Source organism: Topomyia yanbarensis, chromosome 3, assembly GCF_030247195.1.
Source record: "Topomyia yanbarensis strain Yona2022 chromosome 3, ASM3024719v1, whole genome shotgun sequence".
NCBI classification, from domain to species: Eukaryota; Metazoa; Arthropoda; class Insecta; order Diptera; family Culicidae; genus Topomyia; species Topomyia yanbarensis.
Window position 1 is genome coordinate 288,811,279 of NC_080672.1, and position 19,277 is coordinate 288,830,555.

A 19,277-nucleotide genomic window follows, 5' to 3' on the forward strand; every position below is an offset into this window, starting at 1 on the left:
GATCGTGTGCATCATCGCGAAGGGCTCGAGCATTTGTACGTTAACGTGTTCGATCGCGTGTGTATTTGTATGTCACGTGTGCTAACGTGTATGTAACTTCGCGTGTATAAATTCTATTTTATAATCTTGTGCCTTTCGCGTGTGTCCTAGAATGATCGCGCGCGGACCGTGAATCTCATACTTGAATTTTTCGTGTACGGTTCAGATTCTAGAAGAATGTCACTAGAGTTCCCAGTCATGTCGCCATAGAACGTGTAGTCTAGTGGATATGAGCTTTATTTTTGTAAGTTGCTAGAATGAAGAGTAAAGATTTTCGGACGTGACCGATTCATGATCGCGCGTTTTTGCAGGTTCGCGTTTATAACTTCGTAAGTACTAAAACGTTCACATTATTACCGGAGTGTTACCAAGTTTGCACGATCGCGGGCGTAGGTGTGCGTAGATGATCGCGAATGGCTTAAGCCTTTGTATGTTGACGTGTTTGTCGCGTGTGCTCGTGTGTATGTGACTTCGCGTGTATGAATTCTATTTTGTAACCCTGCGGCCATTCACATATTCGAGTCTGTTCTTGAATGGCCACGCGGACCGTCATTCTGATATTTAGTTTTTTGTACGGATCACATTCTGACAGGGAGTGAGTAATCCCATATCACTAGAGTTCCCGGTCATGTCGCCATGGAACGTTTTGTCTAGTGAGTATGGGAGTTATTTTTCTTAAGCATTCAAATTTATTTTTTGTTCCTTTTTTATTAATTAATATGGACTTAGACTGTTGGTACCGAGGATAGAGACTTCCGGACGACCCCGATTCACGATTGCGCGAGCGCGGGACGTGGCTTGACGCTTGATATCGCGTTGGTAAGTTTATGAGTTCTGAGACGTTCACCTTATCATCATGTTTGGTGTTCGTAGACGTAGGTTGCTTGGAAAATCGCGAGGGGCTCTTACGCTTGTATACTGACATGATTTTGTATCATATTTGCGTGTGTTCTTGAATGGTCGCACGAACCGTGAGTCTGATATTAAATTTTCGGAACATGGTTCAGATTCTAGCAGAGAACAGGTTCCCTTATATCGCCAGAGTTCCCGGTCATGTCGCCATGAGAGTGGGTCTGGGTCAATTGGAATAAATTATGATTATTGACCATTATGCCGAATAACCGTTATGCGAAATGTCTATTATGCCAAATGGCCCGCTCCCCTAATAAGTATAGCGTATTTTCTTAATCGATCTTCCTGAAGGCAGGCATGGACATAGGCTTCTAGGATCAAGGATAGACTTCCAGAATCTATTGTGGCTTGATGATGTTTACAATACCGTCAATCCCATTAACCTGCGAGAGGGGGGTAAGAGTTATAATAGCTTTTTACACTTTTTACGTTTTATTATTAAGAAAACAATATGAACATTTATTGTTGGACATATTTTACTGAATACTTGATGCAACTTTATTACTATCTTTATTGTCAAATTAATGAATTTAGTTGCCATTATACATTCCATGCTAGTATTTGCACGTTGTCAGTCTGGAACAAATTGGTCTATTCTACATTTTTCTCATGCAAAGCTCGACGTTGAATTTGAGGTTCGTCTCGTGATACTGCCGCTTTGATCACTGAAATGTTTTCCTTTGCAAAAAAATTCAGCAAACTTTTCTCGGTGCTTTTGAAAAAGTTCCGTAGCAGTATTTTAGCAGGTACAATAACATTTGTTGTGTTAATCATTGCAGCTTGCCCTGCCGAACTGCACATTGTGCAAGGTTTTTCCGCATAATTACCCATTCTTAAATAGCGGAAGTTTATTTTGTCACGTTCGTCACAATCAAAGCTTTCATCTTCTTTAAGGCGACTTTGTACTGCACTATCCTCCTCATCTTTTTGACGCATAATTTCCTTAGCCATTTTGTATTCTATGTATTCCTCATTATCCGTGGAAAAGCAACCTGTATCAACACTCATCTCCGATGACAACGTGTCCTGAAAGAGGAATTCTTCAACGACAGTCATTTTGGAACAATATTTTAAGCACTTACTGATAGACTAGCTGTATCAACATGCATTATCCCTTCTTGGTCAATCTTTGCGGAGTCCGGACCGGAGCTCCGGTCACGATATGAAGCGGATTCAAAACATGATGGTTCTACGTCCCTGTTTGGATTCCTTCCCTCGTCGCTACATTGCGAGTTCTGTATATAGAATAAGCTGAGAAATTTTTCTTCTTCAATGTTCATGTCAATAGATAATCGGTCGTCCATTGAACCATTGAGGCATATAACGTTCGGGTTAAGTGGTTCTGCTTGAGGACTAAGCGAGACAGCATTTGTACCATAATAGGAATCCAAAAATGATTTTGCCTGTAGTTTGTCCTCGCGATTACATTTGTGGGAGGGTGTTGTTACACGGTCCATCTAAGAAAATTGTAATCAATCCTTCCTTCACTTGAGTTAAGACATATATCGACAAGTTATCGTAAATAGAAATAAGCCGAAAACGCAGCGTCTCAAAAACACTAAAACTTGAAAATTAAAATTTTCTGACATCATTCAGCATGAACTACACGCTCGTAAAAAGTTACTCAGATTCTGAGTACTTTTAACTCAGTTTTGAATGATGTTCGTAAACGTCAAAAATTGAGTTGTCATGTATAATATCTCTGAGTAACTCTGACTCTATTTTTGGGTATTACACAAGAAACCGTTTTGGAGTTACCAAACGGAAAAGCCGTTTCTCCCCAAGTTAAAAATTCCAAGCGTCATCCGCCATTTTCCATTAGTAGGTACACGCTCGTTTAGTTATCGCTCATAACTTTTTCACAAATAAAAATTTGTTCAAATATTTATAATAGTTGAAGCTAGAGTTGTAGTGTGTAAAATACATTTTAATTGAAAGAGTGGATTTGAACAACCAGCATGCAGAAGATTTCGGAAGAGGTGGATGCTGAAACTGCAATGAAGTTGCGAGGTAATATTCACGTTATATTATATATATATATATATATATATATATATATATATATATATATATATATATATATATATATATATATATATATATATATATATATATATATATATATATATATATATATATATATATATATATATATATATATATATATATATATATATATATATATATATATATATATATATATATATATATATATATATATATATATATATATATATATATATATATATATATATATATATATATATATATATATATATATATATATATATATATATATATACTGGAAAAAAGTGTAAGGTTTCAGGTTTCTCATGCCATGTGCCAAATTGTGGGAAGATGATTCCTGGACACGTGGATGAATTGAAGGAACACTTCCGGTTGGTACACAATTTGAACACCAGCAAAGCAGCCGCTCAACCTTTCCTTTGTTCAGAATGTGGTTCACTGTACCAGAGGTTTAAGAGCTTGAAACGGCACATAGAGAGTGTTCATCCACTAATTACAGAAAATTCTACAAATATTTCATACGACCATGACGCTGTTGAACAAATTCAAAATAATCATCCGGAAAATATGCTCGTAGATGATGATTATCTGTTGAGAATAACGAATACCATATTCTTTAAAACGGCGCCGTCGTTGGATGAAATTACTAAGAAAATTAGTAAATTCGCCACAGATTTGCGAAAAGATGTATCTCTTCCCGAGACAAAAATCAAAAAGTTCTTACAGATTACCTCGAATCTTATAGAAGATTACGAGTGTTACATGTTGAATCTATTCAGAGAATTTTTGAAATCGAAGTCGATCCCATTAAACGATACCGACGCTTTGAAATTTATAAACGACGCATCTTTGGATGGAATTTTTGCAGACGTAGCTTCTCCAAAAGACAACCTAGCATATTTGTCTGGAGTTGCGGGTTGTGCTGTGCCAAACCCTAGGGAAGAAGTCTTGGGAAGAACTAGAATCACTAAAACTGTCCCTGCGATTACCAAACTAGGCAAAAGAAAAAGTGTACAAATAGTGAAAGACGTTGCTCACTATATTCCACTAACCAGCATTTTAGCACTGGTTATGAAGAATCCCGGAGCTCGCAAGATGATAGCAGAAGAAGCAGTGAATGACGATATCTTGTGCGGTTTCAAAGATGGTCAACGTTTCAAAACACACCCGTTCCTGACACGGTTTCCCGATGCATTACGACTCTCGCTTCATCTGGACGATGTCGAATATCTGAACCCTTTGGGATCACGCAAATCAAAAAAAAAACTTACCAATTTCAGTGTTAAAATTGAGAATCTCCACCCCGCAATTAATTCATCCTCCAACAGGATATATCTAACGCTTACAGTTCGCTCAAGAGATGTAAAAAAATATGGCTACAATAACGTTATGAAACCGCTGATTCAAGATTTGCGTGAGCTTGAATCAGATGATGGTGTTGTAGTACAATATGGGAGTGAAAAGTTTACGATGAGGGCAGTTCTAGTGCATGTTTTGGGGGACACGCTGGCAATTCATGAAATTTTCGAGTTAATGGGGCCCCAATCAAGTCTATTCTGTAGAATGTGCTATGCGACGCGTACTGCACTTCATTGTGGAAACATTGGTGATACCTTCCCTCATCGCACTGAAGAAAGCATACAAGGTGATTTAAATGCTCTTCAAAACGGAACTAAAACACCTTCACAATGCGGAATCATTCGAAAATCAGCACTGAATGAAGTTAAATATTTCAACATAGCGGAAAATAACACGTTTGATCCAATGCATGATCTTTTGGAAGGCGTCGTCATGGTCGTAATCAAATGTGTTTTGAACGAAGCTGTAAATATCCATAAAGTGATAACGATTAGTCAAGTCAACCAAATTATACAGCATTACGAATACGGTATAACTGAATCGGCTGATAAACCTACCGCTAATTTTACTTGCGAGAAGTTAAAAGCACGTGGACATGCTATTCCTCAGTCAGCTTCGCAATGTTGGCTTCTCCTTCGAGCATTCCCTTTTATGTTCAACCAGATTCTCGGATTTAATTCAAATTTATCATCATTGCTTAGAGCTCTCATGAAAATAACTTATTATAGTTTCTCCAATAAGCTAACATTGAATCAGATTAACGATCTGGAAAACGAAATCGAATGTTTTTACAAGTTGTTCAAATCCTGCTTCCCTGCCATCAACCCTACCAATAAATTCCATCACATCTCTCATTATCCCTACATAATTCGTCAGGATGGGCCAGTTGTTAATCATAGTTGCTTACGCTTCGAAGCGAAATTCAAGGAGTCGAAATCCCAAGCGAAGACATGCAACAATTTCATCAATTTAACAAACAGCTTTGCTAAGCGCCTGAATCTAGCACAGATAACCACTATTCTTGACCATTCATACGAAATTGGTACGGTAGATATCGTTTCGTCAAAGCACATACACAAAAAATCTCTAAATAATTTACTCCTGATCCGGGATCTACCAGATTCAATCAAATATATAAACCATATGAAAATAAATAACACAAGCTTTCGGCCGGGACTGATAGCGAAATACCAAGTATGCAACGAAATGTCCTATGGTTTGATAATAGATATATTGCAATCGGATAATCAAATTGTTTGCCTAATACAGCATCTCGAATGCGAATATTGTTTACAATACAACAGTTACAAACTCAAAACTGACAGTCAAGTTATTCGCATATCACACAAGAACTTGCAAACGAAAAAAACATACAACTTATGGAGTATATACGGAGATTCAGAAGAAAACTGCTATATAAGTTTGAAATATGTAGATAGTTAGTAGGGAAATAAACTTGGAAATAAATTTATAATAAAATAAACAACAATCAAGAAGGTAGTGCAAACAACTTGAGATGTCACTTTAAACCTTTATATATACTTATTCGCTCTTTTCAGCCCAAAAAATAAACGATCAGAACCTAGTTCTGCTCAACGATGCCGACCTAGTTGAAATGGGGATAATCGAAAAAGGATCCCGTCTAACAATTCTTAACATAATAAAAAACTATAGTTCTGAAGCTAATCCGACCAAAGATAAAATTGATGAGACTTCCAATAATGTTCAAAATTTGGTAAACTTTCTACTATAATTACTGTAAGCGCTTGTCGTACTATACATATTTAACGTTTTCAGATTAACCGTTCGACATTCGAAGATGACGCAAAACTCCGAATGAAAATTTTGTATCCAATTTTGGATCAAGGGATCGTACCAGATAAGGACGGTTTAAATCATCTTACACGAGTCGCATGCAAGCAAATGGAGACTCAAATAATGGACGGTCAAAGGCAAGTAGAAAGTTTTATTTGTTACTCTACTAGTGCATCAAACTATGAACACTCCTTAAAGTGTGATAGAATGAATTGTTTACATTGAACCGCACGAGTCTCTCCGCTAGAGCAACCTTGCGGCGAAATGCGCAATGCCTATACATATTTATAGGGCTTACGGCCAATTTCTTTATCCTCGCTTAAATTTTAAACCGGGTTCACCAGTACGTTTAAACCTGGTTAAGACGTTAAGCGAGAATGAAGAAATCGACCCTTAGTAGTCCTTCGAGCAAATATGCAGGTGATCTAACACTGTCTATGAGCAGAGAAAAGCAATGCCTTTCGTTGTGAAGCTTCTATTTCAAAAAACATCGTAGTCAATCAGTATCATGCATTATTACTTCATTGAGCCTATGAAACTATGAAGTATGCATAGTAATGAAGCACGGCCAAACAACTTCACTTCTGATTATCAATGTAAAGAAATGTATGAAACACAGTACAAACTGCTAGAGGAAACCACATAGTTATCAGTTCTTCGCATCCTGATTTCAATATTGACCATTCTTTTCACATCTTCAATCTGGTTCGATTTATAAACTTCGGCATAAGAACGTACATGCGTCTTTGACGGTGGTACTTAGAAAAAGTAATTCGTCATGTTCCGGCACAAAATTATAAAGACGACCGACGACGACGAATTATAATAACTTAAACATTTAAACCAACAGAATTTAAAGGTATACAATTTCTGTTTATAGCGAGCGTGTTTATTTGTTTACATATACAGTTCAATCGTAAATCGACCAAAGGGTCTAACTAAGCCGCAATGTCGTTGAATCGAGCAACAGCGATGCCAGATTTACAGACTGTGGACAGATTTGCTGCACTGAGAAACAAAAATATGCAGAATTAGCATACTTTCATTCCCGTCTCTTTTGCTGTAATTCTCGACGAACATATGATTACGGCCTAAAAGCCAACCGTCAAAATCTACTTTGAATGGAAATTCCAGACAAACGGTTACTAGTCGAACACAGCTCACAACAGTTTATGAAAGAGAAAACTTTTCTCTTTCGTTTACTACCAACATCTGTGATTGGCGTGTAACGGTTTGTCCGGAATTTCCATTCAAAGTGGATTTTGACAGTTGGCTTTTAGGCCGTAATCATATGTTTGTCGAGAATTTTCATGCATTTTCTAGCATATACTTCTAGTAAATATTCAATTAGTGGATAGACCGAATACGTCCAATGCACAAAATTTGCAGCAGAAGAAACGAGAGGCAGATCAAAAAGTATGATATCGGTGATTAAAAAAAAGTTCTGCGTATGCCTGGTCCAGACATTTACAGACTTTTAAAACAGTAATAAACTGACCGATTTTCTTCAGAAAATAGATGTGTCCCAGCATGCAAAGAATTACGAATCAAATACCGTTCATACTTTTACCATTTAGATTTTTTTTAAGAAATTTAGAACTTAATCTTTCACGGAATCTTTTTGGTCTTTTTCGGAGTAACGAACCAATGATCTCTAAATGCGCAGGTATCCTTCTGTTGATCAACAGCATGCGGCAGCTGTTCAAATCGTAAAATTATTTCCACAACTTAGTAATACGCGAGTCACACCAACTGCTCCTGATGAGGTTTGTTATTCTATGCTTATTTAATTTCTCTAATATAATTATAATTATTTTCATGCTAGTCATTTTTCTTTTGGCGCAACGGAGGCAAGGAAAAGGGTGCTCATACTGGCATGATATTTCATCGCATCCGGAATGTCATCAAACAGCTACCTGCAGAAAAACATAAATATAATCGAGGAACTATGCCTGTAGAAGAGTCCGTTTCAACTGAACTTGTAGAGCGGGCTCAATTGCTCCGAGTAATGCTTGCATCGGCATCAGTAGCAGAACATATTTGTGATGAAATGGACCGATGCTTTCCAGTCCTCAAACTGTTATTAAAAGAAAAGAAACCCGTTAATGATATCTTGGATATGTTTCCACACCTGTGTTCATATGAAGGATTGGTGGTAACATGTTTATTTTTTATTATTTACTATTTCACTTTATGGTATTCACGGAACATATGAATATTTATATCATATCACTTTTTCTAGATTCGTCAAATGTTTGAGAGATTGTATCCTAACAGAACAGAAGGTCTCAAAATCGAGGATGTCTTCTCTCAGTGTCTATCTTATTCACCGTCCAGATTCTCTAGAGTAGAAGATGGTGAGATATAATTTTTTTTAATTTAGCCCAAAGGTCTGTCATAAAATTTTAAATTTGTAAAACTATTCACAGATCACATTCGAGGATGCTTGAGAATAATTTCTCATATGCCAATTCGCGGACAAAAAAGAACGCTGGTAGGCTGTCCAACTGTAGGCGAAGAACATTCGGCTTCAATTTTAATTCGTTGGATTGGGGTAAATGCAATATAATATACATAAGGTTAGATGTAATGATTTTATATCATCATTAGGAGTGCTTAGATACATACATGGCATCCCCCGCAACTGATTCCAAACTACACATGGTGTGCGTAGCAAGCCCGATGAAAAGAGGAAATTATGCCGTCATTTGTGAGAAAAAAGTTATATTCGAGACTAACAATTCTATTCATGCAGTGGAAATTTTATTCAAATGCCACGCAGTTCTCGGAGTGGAGGTGCCACCTAATTTTAGAATGTTTTGGGACTTTCTGGCATGTGCCATATATAATATAATTCCGCACAGTCAGAGGACAACTGTGAATAGACTCGTCCAAACTTTTATTGAAGTTTCCCGCGCACGTATTGACAACAAATAAAAGGACAACTTTTTTATACAATACTTACTAAAAACCATAAAATTTAATAAACAGAAGTTTCTTTAATTATTATTGTAAAAATATTCCATAAGAAAAGAAAGACTGCATTGTGTTGTATCCAAAACAAAATTTTGACGGCCAATTTCTTCACTGGATGTAAACCGGTTTAGTTCCAGTTCAAATGCAACAATCGATCATGAACCAATTTAAATAGGAATCGGTTGTTGCATTTCTTCTTACAGAAACCATTCAGAATTGCAAGTCATAATCCGGATGGCTCCAGTCAGTATTCCGGCTCCAGTGACACAACCTATTCTAACTAGAATCGATTGTGTCACTGGAGCCGGAATACTGACTGGAAACAGCTGCAATTCCGGCTCATTTCCGGCTCATTTCCGGCTGAACTTTACTGGGTTTTAATGAAATCCCACTGAGACGTCCAAAAAATTGTTTCAAAATCGTTCAACACGGGTCCAACGATGGACGTTCGTTGAACGGTTATTTGGACGATGCCCAAATTGGTCCAACGAACGTCCTTCATTGGACGATTTTGAAACCAACCGTTCTTAGAGGAATATTGCACTCATAAATTGGGTAATATTCTACCCAAAAACTGAGGAATTACAACTGGCTTTGTTGTCTACTCAAAAATTGGGTAAGCTTCTGCTCATAATATGAGTAAAAATCGATCAATTTTTGGTTTTGTTGAAGTTCTACTGAACCCAAAATTTGAGTAATGTTCAACTCAAAGTCTGCGTAATAATTACTTAATTTTTGGTTTTGTTAAATTTGTACTGAACTCAAAATTTGAGCAATGTTGAACTCAAAATCTGAGTACTAGTGAAGCACTTTTGGGTTTAGTGTAGATAATATTGTACTCAAAAACCGAGTAATAATTACTCAGTTTTTGGTTCAGGCTGGCTTACTCAAATTTGAGTAACTCCGGAATTACTCAATTTAAGGGTTGTTCCACTTTATCTGGAAATGGGTGGGATTAAACTCATTTTTGAGTAACTTTTTACGAGCGTGTAGTTATTCTTGTCACCTGAATCACATAACAGAATCACATTTTGGAGAAAATAACGAAGCGAACGGGAACGAGAAAAATGAAATCATTTTAAAAACCTTTCCTTGACCTGATGTACAGTGCAAACTAACAGATTTTCGTATGCAATAAAAAAACAAATTAAAAAAAACAAGCGAAATTCTTTACAAGTCAAGATGAAGAGAAAGAAAGGTGCAAACATTCGACACGACCAGCAAAGTGCAGTCGGAAATGAGTCGAAATTCCGGCTGGTTCCGTTTAGTACACGGTTAAATAAAACAACCTGCAGAATAAGTTCTTTTAACTTACTTTTGAGTTGTGCGTCGCTTTCGCACTTATTAGTGTTGTCAAAAACAAAAAGAGAGATTCGACTCAGTCGAGGTCTTCCGTGGAGGAAGGTACTTTTGAGTTGTTTGGGGTGAACTCAAAATTAGGTAAATTCAACTTAAATTTGAGTATCAAAAACCTATCAATGAGTTGTAATTTTTGCCGTGGTTAAGTGGAAACTACCTTCAACACGGTTTACCTAATTTTAAGTTCCCCCACGATACCACGAGATTGAGTCAAAGGAACTCAATTTTAGGTAGTTTTTCGTTTCCGTGTAGGTAGAAAAATAAAGCTCCACTGAAATCTGCTTGCGGAGCAACTGCGGCTATATTTGATGCGCCTTTCAGACGCCCGCAATGTGAGATTTTATTATAAGCGCGACAATAACGTAAGAACATTTTGCACAAACCAGTGTTGCCATATGTACAGACTTAGCTATAGACCACAAAAAACAGACGTTTAGACTAGAACAAAATTTCTTCAAAAACCTGTGTAAACTTTCAAATTGATAAACGTTGGAAACCCGTGTTTCACTATTGCCATCTGCGCAACCCAGGGACAACTTTACAGATAGTGCTTGTTTTATATATGTACCACCGATTTGATGGTGGCGCTAGTATGCCTTCTCTGTACGACTACCACGACCAACTACACGAAAAAGTTTCAAGAGAAAAGCGTGTTTCGTTACGTGTGTTATGAACGCCGTCAATGCGGTTAGAACTACATTAAGAGCGTATTCCAAAATGTGGATAAAGAAAACTATTATTAGAGAATAAATTTATCCCGTCAGCCAAGTTACATAAATCTTATTATAAATTTAGCTGAAAGTCGTTGTTTTTAGCAAACCGGCTCTCTTCCTTCCTAAAAATGTTTTGGTTTTCTTGTTGTGTGAAGTTTGTAATCGGTAAATCATTGGTGTCATAAATGAAATATAAATGAAAAACATTTTGGCCAATGAAAGTAAATCACCAAGCTTAACAATTCGTGAACCTGCGACATCTTGTTTCAAGTTCATTAAGAACGTCAAGAATTCTAGTATTTTGATCGGGAGAATAAACAATATATGTAAGGTTTTCTACACATTTAGCAAAATTGGTTTTGAATAGAATTTGTGTGCTTTTATCAGAATTCTGGCAGCAAACCAGTAGTGCTCGATTTCAGCAAGAATGCTATCAGGAATGTACAATTTTGTTCGACTTCGGCCAGAGTTTTGTTCGACTTTTGCAATAATTCTGTCCGGAAGATGTTGCGATGGTTTTGGTATGGATCCCTTCAGAATTATTCTGGCATTTTCCTCGGCTCTACCGATGGATTTCATGCCTTAGGAGATATTGATTAGTTTCGGAAGATTTTCGGAAATTCCATTATAAGCGGTAAGGCTTGATTTTGAAAGTCATCTTCTTGTATTTCCGAAAATCGATTTATTTTCTTTTGGATTTTTTAAATTCCAAATGGAATCTATGTTTCTGTTTAAGTATGGGAGAATGAGGTCAGTTTCTAATGTGAACAGCGAAATAAATTTGATGATAGAAATGCTTAAATTGTTTATTTTTTAGATATGGAAAATAGTAAATGGGATGCCTTTTTCAAATTTTGCTCCATTCGAGCCGCCATGACATCACCAAATCTCCACAAAATTTGCTTATGAGTTCAATATATGGGAGCTGTCAAGTTGTCCCCGGGCTGCATCTGCGCAACTGTTTGCTATACGTGTTTGACAGCTGCACTCTAACTGCATTGTATCGATCACTGCGCCATCTACAAACGTTTGCCAAGCGTGTTTCAGCCGTCTGATTAATTCGGAATCTCAGTAGCGGGAATTTACACACGATTCGAATCGAGCCTAAACGTCTGTTATCTGTGGCGATAGACTTTTCTACGGCTCGTGTACGTACTCGTCGCATGACACACATCACTAGCTGGTGGAAAATAATGAACAAAGACGGCAAAAGTAAAATGGATTGTTTTCAACCAAGAAACTGCATTAGTGTTCGTGACACTCAATAAAGGATAGGAATGAGCGATGTCGATGCTATTTTTTCAAAATCGTTTTCTTCAGCTTGAAAAATCAATTTTTTCCATCCGATCTTTTCGGTTTGATGTTTGACTGTTTATTGATTCAATAAAATCGATTTGGTGAAATCAGTTTTTCTTTCAGAATTCTCATTGAAAAAGACGCGATTTTTTCCACAATCGATCCTTTTTTAACTCGAAAAATCGATTTTTTGCATTTATTTTTCCCGGCTTGATGTTTGACAACATCGATTTTTGCGAATTAAAATGATCGATGTAGCAAAATTGATTTTATTTTTCAAAATGCCCATCACTAAAAGGAAAAGATTTGGTCTCCAATGAACACAGAGAACTGGCATTACCTAGCAGTAGGTAATCTGTGTATCTTACTTCCTTCTTGTTTTCCGATAGCGAAATAAGGGCAGCAGATTCAAATTACCGACTGGTAATATAATTTAAGTGAGTTTTTCACGTGTTAAGGAACAGAATACTTTATGGCAACACTGGTACAAACTCTCCCGTTTCCTCCCACTGAGACGTCCAAAAAATTGATTCAAAATCGTTCAACACGGGTCCAACGATGGACGTTCGTTGAACGGTTATTTGGACGATGCCCAAATTGGTCCAACGAACGTCCTTCATTGGACGATTTTGAAACCAACCGTTCTTAGAGGGCTGACCCGAGACGAATCAGTTCATCACACGCAAAAATTTATTTAATTGACCTTTCTATAGGCTAGTTTACAGTCCGGAAAACGTGTCACGGGATTTGGGTCCCTGTGTATTTTAAATGGAGCTCGGGATTTCAAATCCCGTGACGGGAAATAAGTCTACACAAAAATGACAGTTTTCCTGAAGTGTAAACCCAACCGCGGGAAACATCACGGGATTTTAAAACTCTCCACACAGAAATTCGGCCGGGAACAATTCAACACAAATTGTTTCCGACGGGGAAAATAGTATTTTTATAAAGTTTACAATTCGCTGCAAGTTGGATACTGTTTGTATTTTTAAGAAGCAGCAGAGTTTTTGGTTTGACAGTTTGGAGAGATCTCAGCGGGAAATTTTCCCTGATCAAATCCCGACGCAAATCCCGTGCGAAATCCCGTGATCCATTTCCCGAACTGTAAACTAGCCTTATTCCCGTTGAAAAAGAAAAGGCGCTGAATTATTTCGTGATGAAAACAAAATATTTTGCCGTGCAAAAATCGATTGAGGTTAGGTATTTCCTGATGAAAACAAACCAATTTCCTTTGACTTGAGTTTGCATCTGTGGTTGTAAATGAGCTGTCAGAAATCTTAATGCATCGCTAGCATACACGAAACCATAAACAAACCTACAGAATAAGTTCATTTAACTTAAATTTAGGTACTTTTGAGTTGTGTGTCGCTTTCGCACTTATTAGTGTTGTCAAAAACAAAACGAGAGATTCGACTCAGTCGAGTCCAGGTAACCTATAAGCAAGCTGAATGCGTCTTAACGGCTACTTGATAAGCACTTAAGTCGTTTTAAATGCTATTTAAAAGTCGCTTTTGGCAAAATATACGGCTACATTACTGCTGTGCTATGAAAATGCTTTTTTACTACTGTTGTGCATTCAGAATGCTGCTTACTGGCAAGAAGTTTTTAAACAGTTTTTCAAATGCTGATTAACAACAGTTATGCATAACGAATGCCAGCATACTGCAAGAAGCATCCGGAATGCAAATTTTACGCTACTTTACTGCATACACTAATGCTTGTTGGTTACCTGGGAGGTCTTCCGTGCAGTAAGGTACTTTTGAGTTGTTTGGGGTATATTCAAAATTAGGTAAATTCAACTTTAATTGAAGTAAACTAAACTCAAGGTTGAGTTATGATTTTTGCCACACCAAATTTTACCTTCCTGTACGATATCACGAGATTGAGTCAAAAGTACTCAATTTTAGGTAGTTTTTCGGTGGCGTGTACTTCTCTATCTGCCTCTCGTTTCTTCTGCTGTAAATTTTATTCAGTGGACATATTCGGTCTATCCACCAGGGATACCAGATACATTTTCAAATGTCTTCACATTAAATGTGATTAATTTTCATGACAATTTCTTCATTTCTCGAGTACTTTTTCAAGTGGACGTATGTAACATTTGGTGGAAACCGAGAAAAACGGGTTTGAAGTTTCTAGCGGGAATTTTTAAATCCCATTTCAAAATTACTGGAGAAATTCCACAATCGATTTTACATATAACATTGTTTGCCACGCCTTTTTTATGTAACGTAACATTTCTACACGTTTGATGCGTGTATCATGTAAAAACTAAGAAAATAAATTGATACGCCTTTTCGATTTCTTGACTGTATCATACACCGTCATAATCGTCGTCTTGAAATTTATGTTGTTAGATACGTCAGTCGGATTAGACTGTCATTAAATTGTGAAAACAGTTACGTCGTTTGGTTTTTGCTATTCTTTGAGCGTTAAAATTATTAAATTTAAAAAAACAGTATAAATATGAGCAAATATCTGCCACAGTTACACTAGTTGATTTGCTTGCTCAAAGTGCACAGGAATAATATCCTACTTGAATGAGTAACGTCCTCACATTCTCAACAACATAAGTGAGTTAATGATAACATGAAAACTACCTTGTATGTATCCCGAGCATAGCTGGCCGTCATACCGTAGCACTCTGGATGCACATATTCTTCCGAGAACTTAAAATCAGTTAGATGGTGTTGAGTATCGCACCTGTATCCTTCTCGTAGTAAATAATGCGGTGCTTCAGTTCGGGAATAACCATTTTCGATCTTTGGCACGGCACGAGAACAGTAAGTCAGCTTACGAACAAAGTGCATATGTTTCACTATGTGGACAATTATCAGTGGAGAGCAAAATCGTATTACCCATCCTCGCGGTCATTGGTCTTAGCACCGAACATTCGCTTCAACTCCAGCATGCATGCGTACTACTTCGGGTACTCGTACGGAAAGTACTGACGTAACTAAGCACAAAATACTTTCACTCGCGTTTGTAGAAACGTTCTTGACGTATGTCGACGTCGTGAAAAACTGTTTTTCTGCGTTACTTACGTCGAATTTGTGAGAGCGTATGTGTGCTTTCCGGACAGCTGGTCCCCGGTCAAACCATTCGGAATTTGATTCGGAATACTGAATGGAGTCAGTATGGATTCCAAATCAAATGCAACAACCGATTCTGAGTCGGAATCGCTTGTTGCATTTGATTTGGAATCCATACTGACTCCATTCAGAAATCCGAACCGGTTCCGGAATGAGTTTAACTGGGTCAATTTGACAGTTTCGTCGGTTCGTTTTCAACATGGCGCATCGGCAAAAAATCAGAAACGTGTGAACATGGAAGTTTCGTCGTTTTGTAAAAATACCCACTGAGACGTCCAAAAAATTGTTTCAAAATCGTTCAACACGGGTCCAACGATGGACGTTTGTTGAACGGTTATTTGGACGTTGTCCAAATTGGTCCAACGAACGTCCTTCATTGGACGATTTTGAAACCAACCGTTCTTAGAGGGTATCTTAAAACACTTTAAATGAGGGAATGTCATAATTATCTGAAATTAGTAGTGTTTTTGACGGCATTTGAAATCGCATACAATGAAAACCAGCTTTGTTTACATTTTGTGACTTACGTCTATTTGAAAAAGTACTCGAGATTTGTCTTCACCAACCAGGATTCTGAATCGGTTTTTGATCTTGAGCCAGAAATCAGTCAAGACCAGAGATGCCAGGTACTTTTTTCAAATGTCTGCAATAAGAATTTTAAAAGTCTGGGAAGAACAAAAAATGTCAGGAAAGCTAGTGTAACCAAAAGCCTTTATATTCAAAAATCTGCAAATATCTGCAACAAAACTAAAAAATCTGCAAATATCTGCAACCAAACTAGAAAATCTGCAAATATCTGCGTCATCGAAAAAATCTGCAGCTTAAAAGTCTGCGAATTTGCAGACTTGTCTGCAAATCTGGCATCCCTGGTCAAGACATCTGGAAAAATTTGTCTTCACACCCAGTAAAGTTCAGCCGGAAATGAACTGGAATTCTGGTTGGTTCCAGTTCGCACACGGGTTCCAGTGACACAACCGATTCTAACTAGAATCGGTTGTGTCACTGGAGCCGGAATACGACCTGGACCCAGCCAGAATTCCGGTTCATTTCCGGCTGAGCTTAACTGGGCAATAGCGGCCCTTACACGTTCAATATTTTTGTCAATACTAGAGAGTATTGATAAAAGTATTGTACGTGTAATGGGAAAAAGTTGTATTGACGATGTGGATTTCAAACGGGACTGAAATATTGTAACAATATTGTCAATACTGGTATTGACAAAAATATTGAACGTGTAAGGGCCGCTATTATTATGATAAACCTGTCTTCAACCCTTTCAAATGTCTTCAAAATGAAAACATGTCTTCAAATCTGGTATCGCTGCTATCCACTCATCGAATTCTGACTAGAAGAATATGCTAGAAAATGCATAAAAATCACAGCAGCATAAAAGAGACGGGAATAGAAAGTATGTTAACTATGCATATTTTTAATTCCCACACATCGTTTTTTTCTAGCACAATCTCGATCATTCTGCAAACTTCGCGACTGTTCAGCTGGTTCTTTTCCGTTTTTCATGTTACGCTCGTACATACCGAATGAATCAGAAACAGCATAACATATTATAGGTATATACATTTCGTTCGGAGCTGGCGAGACTTCCGAAGGACTTTCTAGTATTTTGCCTGTGGTTTGATAAAACGGATAAAACCGCGATTATCCGGCTGATATCAGCTGTAAATGGTACCAATGATTGAGAAAACCAGCGACGAATTCGATGACTTTAAACAAAAGGGACATGTGGACCGAATAAGTACAGTGACACAATCTCATATTCGTACACCTCTAGTGTATATGTTTAATATTGTTTCATAAATGTTTGCGCTATTTAATATAGGTATTGTTTTGTAAATGTGGCAGTAGAATCATCATCTGTCTTTTTTTTATCATTTGTAATCAAAAATGTGCAAGTTTCCGTACACTACACATAAAAAATCATTACTTGGTGTAAAAATGGCACAATTTCATATTCGTACACTTTTGGAAACTCAATTAATTTGTAATTTAAGACCTGTTATTTTTTTTGTTCTACTTATAAAAATGGATTTTATGACAACAAAAAAAGGTTCATTGGCACAGTTTGCTTTTCACTAGTTTTAGAAATTCCCTCAAATTAACGTAATGGTTAAAAAAAGTAAACTAACTGCCATTATGGAACGGAAACTAATTATTACTTACCAAAATGAAGCTAAATCTATTCATGAAATCTTTGAAATTGTTCAAAGGTTGTGTCCAACTATTTAACATGTCGTTAAAAACTTTGATGTGGCGAAACGTAGAACAGATATTGCGAAAAACTTGAGCCGTTAAAAAATTTACGATGAGGCATAAACGATTTTTAATTAGAAAAATTTGGGAAAATCGAGTAATTAAGGTTATATAGAAGGTAAATAAATTGAATCATAGCATTTAAGTATAAGTCTGCTCTGGTGCGGCTCGAAATGTATGGAGAACGGACAATTACAATGCTTGTGTTCTGAGCAAGAAGCTGTTCATCAATGAGAAAAACTAGTGGTCAGCATTCCAATACGATTGAAAACTGTAATTACAAACAAAAGCTACTACATTGAATATTTATTATAGAAATTTCAATTTATTTTTGAAAAAATATGTGTACTGTACGAATATGAGATTGCGTGTATATTTGACTTTCTTTAGAATTAATATTATTTTTGAAAAAATGAGCATATGTAGTACAAAGATAATTATTGCATCTTCCCTATGCTATCTAGTAAAATATTTCTACATAAATGAAATGACTCGTAAACTAATGTTTTACTTGTAAAATGCATAGAAATATTCCGCATAGCGGTGTACGAAAATGAGATTGTGTCACTGTAGATGGAGATACCCCACTGAAGCGGACCCTACACGAAACAGAAATATTGTCAATAAATATATTGACAAGACTGCTTCAATCCATCAATCCCATTTAAATTCTACAGAATCAATATTTTCAAAATGACCCTACACGAGCAGAAATATTGACAATAAATCATTTATTGATAAATATATTCTTGAAAATATTGATTCTGTAGAATTTAAATGGGATTGATGGATTGAAGCAGTTTTGTCAATATATTTATTGACAATATTTCTGTCCCGTGTAGGTTCCGCTTCACACGTTCAATATTTTCGTCAATACTAGATAGTATTGACAAAAGTATTGTACGTGTAATGGAAAAAAAAAGTATTGACGATGTGGATTTCAAATGGGATTGAAATATTGTAACAATATCGTCAATACTGGTATTGACAAAAATATTCTGTTCGTGTAGACCCGCTAATTTCTGGGAAAATCTGTTGAAATTTCACAAATATGGCAAAAGTCTGACTTGTATGTATGTTAGTTGAGAACAATCTGGAAGATTCCAGATAAATCTGGGATAATGGCAACGCTGTTTGTCGACCATACTCGACATACCGAGTAATTTTTTTTCCCCTCCGTCAGAAAATCATGCTTCCGCTCCCGGACGGAGTACAAACGAAAACATAAACAAACGTATGCATTTTGCAGAAACCAGTGTTGCTCCATGTACAGATTTTTCTACAAAGTAAAATATATTTCGAAATTTGGCACAGAATTTGTATTGAAATATCTGATGGTCAAAATACACACACAGCTACTCAAAAAGTTAGCATTTTTATACCAACGGTTTCCTCTTAAGGATCAAGAAATCCTTTTGAG

At 36.7% G+C, this 19,277-nt stretch overlaps 2 protein-coding genes across 3 annotated transcripts; one reads left to right on the forward strand and one right to left on the reverse strand.

Moving 5' to 3' along the window:
* Window positions 1–1,407: 1,407 nt before the first annotated feature.
* Window positions 1,408–10,294, reverse strand: LOC131691835 (uncharacterized). Of its 2 annotated transcripts, none has more exons than XM_058978503.1 (3): window positions 10,136–10,294; window positions 2,034–2,509; window positions 1,408–1,977 (listed from the first exon to the last, which is right to left on the reverse strand). In XM_058978503.1, the coding sequence occupies exons 2-3, from the start codon at window positions 2,406–2,408 to the stop codon at window positions 1,543–1,545; spliced, it is 810 nt and encodes a 269-aa protein (XP_058834486.1). In that variant the 5' UTR covers window positions 2,409–2,509; window positions 10,136–10,294; the 3' UTR covers window positions 1,408–1,542. The 2 variants fall into 2 exon arrangements, with proteins under 2 accessions (XP_058834486.1, XP_058834487.1); XM_058978504.1 differs by having other exon boundaries at window positions 2,034–2,515.
* LOC131691834 (uncharacterized) lies at window positions 7,341–9,394 on the forward strand. Its single transcript, XM_058978502.1, has 6 exons — window positions 7,341–7,569; window positions 7,820–7,919; window positions 7,979–8,308; window positions 8,396–8,510; window positions 8,583–8,707; window positions 8,764–9,394. Exons 1-6 carry the CDS (start codon window positions 7,526–7,528, stop codon window positions 9,088–9,090), a joined length of 1,041 nt encoding a protein of 346 aa, XP_058834485.1. The 5' UTR covers window positions 7,341–7,525; the 3' UTR covers window positions 9,091–9,394.
* Window positions 10,295–19,277: the final 8,983 nt, after the last annotated feature.

What these genes read in the sequence shown, in the direction of transcription:
- LOC131691835 (XM_058978503.1), bottom strand. Translation starts at nt 2,408, where the DNA reads ATGGACCGTGTAACAACACCCTCCCACAAATGTAATCGCGAGGACAAA. An exon ending in TTGATACAGCTAGTCTATCA is followed by an intron (nt 1,978 to 2,033) that starts GTAAGTGCTTAA and finishes TTCCTCTTTCAG; the next exon opens with GACACGTTGTCATCGGAGAT.
- LOC131691834 (XM_058978502.1), top strand. Translation starts at nt 7,526, where the DNA reads ATGCACAAAATTTGCAGCAGAAGAAACGAGAGGCAGATCAAAAA. An exon ending in AACGAGAGGCAGATCAAAAA is followed by an intron (nt 7,570 to 7,819) that starts GTATGATATCGG and finishes CTAAATGCGCAG; the next exon opens with GTATCCTTCTGTTGATCAAC. An exon ending in CACCAACTGCTCCTGATGAG is followed by an intron (nt 7,920 to 7,978) that starts GTTTGTTATTCT and finishes TTTTCATGCTAG; the next exon opens with TCATTTTTCTTTTGGCGCAA.